Here is a 6270-nt window from a genome sequence, read left to right as displayed (position 1 = left end):
GAGTGATAAAAATTGTAAATCGGGAGATATTTACCACGTGCGGTGGAGAATATAAACGACTCCATTTTAGACTTTTAGGGTACCGTAATTGCATTGCATAGATAAGCTACGACTTCTAAGGGAATTAGGTGAAAGAGTTTGATGTATGCCTGGGGAAAATTTGATTTTTGAGCTATTTAAACGGGTATACTTATGTAATGATTATGATATAGTAGTTGGGAAACGAACTGCACGATCGGATAAATTAATATAAGTCAGCTACTGAGAAAAAGGCAAATTCGCTGGAACCAGAGCACCAAACAATTTGCAAGATTGTTCAAAAGGAGAGAAGGGCAACGGGATAAAAAAGAAAAAAGCACACGAGAGACGCCGTAATTGATAAAACCCTAAAACCGAAGAAGGGTCTTGGCACAGGACAATGTGCTGCAAAACTTGGTATATGGAACATTTGGTTGGGAAAGATAATTTATCTTTGGATGCGGCCATTTTGAAGAGTGTCCTTGGGTTTTTTGTTAAAGAGCACGGCAGAGTTTTCTTCATCATCCTCTGAGTACATAGTGAGGTCCACCTCATCCAAGAGTTCTCTTCTCTCATCCGTATGATTCCTCATCATAGTGGTATAGTGGACCGACTGATCCGAAGCACCATTCTTGGAAAACTTCGGTAAGTCATTTAGTGAGAAGTTAATGTCCTTGAAAGCGTGAAGAAAGAAAATACCGGTGACAATCGTTCCGAAACCTAAAAAATTGCAAGTTTTGAATAAAAAAGCATTTTTAACACATAAAATAAAAAACATTTAACCATTTGATTGCTACATGGTCTCACCAGGTCTCCGCAAAAAAAAATTAACATGCTCGTGAAACACATACCCTGACTGACATAAATAATACGCACATAATAGAAAACATGTAATACTGTTTTCAAACTACAATAATATAATCTGAGATATGTTAACATTACAACCTATTTCCATCTAAATAACACAACCAACCTGCTAGCATCCCAATAACTGATCTAGCATCCATATCGTTCCATTCTTTAAACAGAATAGCTGAACAAGTCAAAACTGTTGTGGTGAACAGGACATAATAGACTGGAGTTACCATTGATGTGTTGAAAACGTCTAATGCTTTGTTTAGGTAGTTAACCTGTAATCAAAAGCCTATGTTAGGTAAAATGCATTAGCCAATTTAACAGTAAAATGCGTCTATAATATATATTGTAATTTTTTACATGGTTGTTTTGCTACATTAAAAAAATATATGCATATAGTACGGGAAGGATGGGACACATTTTTATTCTATTCCCTTGTCCTATTTGGTAGTTAACAAAGAAATAATAAAAAATATCCCCAGGATTCCCATATATCGTTGTTAATTGTTAAAAACATGATTAGCATATTCGGATATTATGTACTTAAAATGTCTTGTCTTCCCCCACCCTACTGTACATCCAAAAATTTATGTATTAAGAAATAAATCATTTTATAAGTAGCAGAAAGACTATGCTAACATTAACATTAAATGAGGCCTAAAATTGGCATAAGACTAAAAGGTAAAAAAATCTGTGAACTCAAAAGTCTTTCCATACCTGAGTTGACACGGATAGAACTAAACCAATGATAAGAACGTATGTGAGAGGCTTGATCCATACATTGTCCCCTGCTGCGAACCCCTTGAATACCATACCAACACCCTTGACGCAGGATACTGAGAATGAGCCAAGCAGCGAGCATATGCTTATGTAGACCATCACGTTGGACGTGCCGTGCCTCGGAGCCACGTAAAATATCAGGTAGAGGGAGACAAGGAGCACGGCAACAGCATATGTGACGAAAACTGGAAATTATGGTTCGGTTAATGACGCAGAAAATGGGTTATTTTAAGAATTAAACGGATAAACAAATCTAACTTGCGTCATCCTCGCGTTTTCGGAAAATGACAGTGTGTGTTCTGTTTGATACACTTTGTGCCAGGACAAAGAAGTTATATTGAAATTTAAAAGCTATACCTATATAGACAGATGACATGTTAACATTTAGTATGTTAACAGATATAGCCAGGAAGTAAAACATTCATATTTCCCAGTTGCAATAAAAATAATTTTAGAATAAAGTCAATTGCATTTCAGTTTGCATCACAGTTTTAAAAACCTTACTTTTCACACATAAAAAAATCATGAATCAATTAGGTACAAAAATAATAAAAGAGCAAACATTAATAAAAAAATGAACATTTTCTAAGAACAAGCATAAACATACTAGAAACATTATAAATAAAAATTGTTTAAAAAAACAAACTTGGATCTCGAAGTTTTTCTCCCATCTCCTGAAGATCAGCGACCTCTTCCTTCTGAGGAGCGTGGATCACGATCACCGTTGATCCCAGGATGGAGAGAATGCATCCCAACTTCCCATGGAGGTTCAACCTCTCATCCAGGAAGTAAGAAGACAGGACAGCGCTGGAATAAATATAATGTTCAATTAATTGCATGTTAAGGGACATACCAACAAAAAATCAAATCTGCAGTGTGTATTGATAAAAATTCTCTCTATTGATAAAAAAAATGTGATCTAAAGGTATCACAATTTCAAAAAATGAAACAGTTTTTTTGAATTGTGTATGTTAATTTTAGCTATTGAATAAATAACTCAACTGTATATTATAAACATTTTAACACAGGTGTTCTCTGTAATACACCTTATGTTGCTTAGGAGTTACCACGTACGTAACTTTGTGAGTAATTATTTTATTTTGTGAATTGTTTCATTTTTCCTGCATGGCTGACAACTATAAAAAAACAAAGCAGAAAATTATTAAAACAGGTTTAAATCGAGTACATGTGCTGATGTGTTTATACTTTTGGCATTTTGTATTTACAATTTCGGCAAAACTGGGGAAATAAATGATTGTTGCCACAAGCGATTAAACTTTCAATTACGTAACTGATTTTAGCAACATCAGATCGGATCAATAGCCATGAAATAATGATAAGGATTCCCATTTGTGCAAGAAAATGCACAAGCGACTGATTGAGATTAAATTTAGGGCAAACAGCGCTTTAATTATTTACAAGCCAAACCACATAAGGGTTAGGATTTAGGAAATTTAAATACTTCTTGGCAACTTTAAATGCAAGAGGGTAGAAAAATCCACGTGTGACTATTTAAGATAAATGCCTTGCTGTACAAAGTTTATTTTTTATACAATTTTTTTCATTGATCAAAAAGGAAACAATACAAACAGTATATTGTATTGTTGTATTGTTATTTCAGGTTTATTTGAATGGGGGAATGTGAGAAAAAACATTTGTTTGTACAGTCACAAAGACATATTAAATATGGCAGCATACAGCACATACCATAATTGAACACATTGCTGCATTAAATATACAACAACACAATTATATAACATATATATATATATATATATATGTACGTAGCACTCTAGCAGGTACATACATAAGAGGTCCCAATGTTTCTACACTAATTTTTTTGTTTTATGCACATACAACAAATCGCTGTTTTGTGCATATTATAACTGCTGTTGATTTGCCAAAAAAAGCACAATTTACAACAGAAATATACAAAGCGTATTCTGTTCATGAACAAATGCAAGACTTGTTTCTACATCATACCATAATTTTTATTCATCTCTTTAAACAACAGTAACAATTATACTATTTGAAAAACAGAGAGAATAGAATTTTGTTTACCTGACTAGAACACTGAGAGCACCCAGGGGGGTAACTAATGAAGCTGGTGCAAATGCATAAGCAAGGAAGTTGGCTCCCTCACCCAATCCCACTGTAATTATAAAATAATATTTAGATAAAGACATAGGGCCTTTTTGCACTATACATACTCATAAAAAACAAGTGTTAAATTGAACATTTAGCGATTGAAGCTTATGCTATCTATGTTTTATTGTCTGTACCCGCTGTAGGATAACTTAAAGATTTTATTGTCTTGGCAAATATTTGGGCAGAAGAATTGACTTGAATGGAATGTTGGGAGATCATGGAAAGTAAACAGAGCATACGATTATACCAAAGAATTTTTCAAGGTGAACACTAATACATGGGCTTATTCAGGAATTTACAAATGAAGAATCGAACTGCTTTTTAAAACTTTTATTGCGTCACTCATAAACCGGGTGTGCAGTGCAATGAAGCATGACTATTTCAGGCCCTATTTTTTACAAGAAAATGGCCAAGAACCCCCATAAATAAGCCCCTTACTAATTACTCTAACTCTGTTACTTAGGTACTGAGTAGGCTATAATAATATATATAGGCATTCCCTTTGTTTTGGTATATATAGAGTAGGGTGGGAGAAGATGGGACACTTTTTAAATCTATTTTCTAGTCTCATTTAGTAGTAAACAAAGAAGATTCAAAGAATTACAAAACTATATCCTTCCGACTTTCAAAGACCGTTGTTAAATGTTTAAAACACGATAATATATTTGGATATTATGTGCTAAAGATGTCCCATCTTCCCCCACCCCACTATATATACACAATAATAAACAAATGGTAGCCGTATAATAATATATATATATATATAGTCTTACTTGTCAGTAAGCCAGCCCACCACATCCACTCTTTAAGGTAGGCATGTCCACCATCGCCTAGGATGTAATACAAGAAGTTAAAATCATGCCAACTGTATGAAATTCTGTAAATTTAACCCTGATCTGGTGCTCATATGGCTGCAGGGTTTTTGTGTATTTGTGTATTATGTTTAAATAAGAAGGATGCAAATTATGTGAAATGTATATGTTTCTCTTATATTGTACAATTTGCTGGACTTGATTTTTGTTTATCATGTATTTTGAAGCAACAGATCATTATAAAGGCAGTTTTATGATAAAAATGCATTCTGAGAGAACATTTCCTCATTTAGCATATCTGCTAATTAATTTAGCAATTGGGCACAATTAATTTAGCAATTGGGCACAATTAAGTAATTGGAAGTGTACGGTTTGAGACCTACATGCTAACCAGGAGGTCGGGAACCTATGACTCCTAGATGTGGCTCAGTTTTTGGTGTTTATCACTGTGTCTGTGACTTGCAGATAAATCTAGGTTGGCATTTCTTAGCTTAAATGCTAAAAATAAAACTCTTTCTGTAATTTTCCATAGCGTAACAATCCATTTGTAATGATCAAAAAAACAGTTGATCTGTAATATTGGTGTCAAGAAATGCCAAGTGTTATTTCTGTCTCTATAACTTGTTCACCAAGAATTTTCTGACAATTGAATTGTTTGTACTTATTAAGTTAGGTGTAAGATTCCTCTGATGAGAAAACAAATAAAATATGTATCATTTAAATATTGGTAAAATTGTTCCAATTTCAAGCAAAGGAATGTAATATTGAATGTAACACGCGTGTGTCCGTCTTAGCCCTTCTGACTGCGTATATGTTTGCGGAAAGGGGGCTGTCATGACAGCAAAACAGTCTCCTACTTACACCCCTGCTTTCATGGCCCTCTTAGGCAAAAAGCTACCTCTGCATTAGTATAACTTCATTCTAAAATACAACGTGAATAAACTGTACAACAAGCCTAATATTTACCTGCGCGAGTGGTGCCTTTGTCAGCCAATCGCAAGAGCCCCTTCTTTTTTAAAATAAAACTTCCCCCAATAAATATGCTTGAACTAATTGCAAGACCGAGTCCAATGTAGAAGCCACCATATGTTTCTGTATCCATGGCAGCACTAAGGAAACAGGTTGTTATACAATGCCATCCTTGAACCAAGTAGCTTGATAAATTGAGGGGCATATTTAATATTTATCATAAACTACTTAACTAGTACACCATAATTAAAGTTTATAACATTGTAATATAGCCTAGGGATGTGCTGGAGTTGAAAAAGCTCGGGTTCGCCGAGCGCCGAGCTTCAACGAAAAGCTCGGCACGAGCCCGAGCCCGAGCACCTATGACGTCATCAAGGAGAAAGGCGTACGAGAACGCGTTCCTATTCAGCCGAAAAGCGTCGCTAATCAAAATAATACAGAACACGTGGTTTGCGGTTAAAGACGCGTCTCGTTTCGTAATTTCTACTGTTGCAAAATGTAAAATTCATACAAAAAGTATTTAATTAAAAAAATATATATAATTGTTACAGCCAGTGGCGCAACTGGCAAGTTTCTACGCATGTTTATCTTGGATATGGTAACGGTTATTTACGTCAGAATAAACCTTTACGATCGTTACATCACAAACGAGATTGTTGAAAACCATCGTGTTTCATTCGGTTCTATA

General features: G+C 34.7%; 1 protein-coding gene across 3 annotated transcripts in view; it reads right to left on the bottom strand.

Moving 5' to 3' along the window:
- Positions 1-163: 163 nt before the first annotated feature.
- LOC100186071 (magnesium transporter NIPA2) overlaps positions 164-6270 on the bottom strand; it is a 10145-nt gene continuing 4038 nt past the window's right edge. For 2 of the 3 annotated variants that reach the window (XM_002121056.5, XM_026836319.1), the window contains 7 exons: positions 5580-5722; positions 4575-4631; positions 3715-3805; positions 2300-2460; positions 1591-1838; positions 992-1148; positions 453-738 (listed from right to left, as the gene is read on the bottom strand). In XM_002121056.5, the coding sequence (XP_002121092.2) occupies positions 467-738; positions 992-1148; positions 1591-1838; positions 2300-2460; positions 3715-3805; positions 4575-4631; positions 5580-5722 (1129 nt within the window). In that variant the 3' untranslated portion in view covers positions 453-466. Of the gene's footprint in view, positions 739-991; positions 1149-1590; positions 1839-2299; positions 2461-3714; positions 3806-4574; positions 4632-5579; positions 5723-6270 lie in introns of all 3 variants that reach the window. The other variant, XM_009861686.3, reaches the window with a different exon arrangement.

This window comes from Ciona intestinalis, chromosome 10 (assembly GCF_000224145.3).
Source record: "Ciona intestinalis chromosome 10, KH, whole genome shotgun sequence".
NCBI lineage: Eukaryota > Metazoa > Chordata > Ascidiacea > Phlebobranchia > Cionidae > Ciona > Ciona intestinalis.
This window is presented reverse-complemented; position numbering and strand designations above follow the sequence as displayed.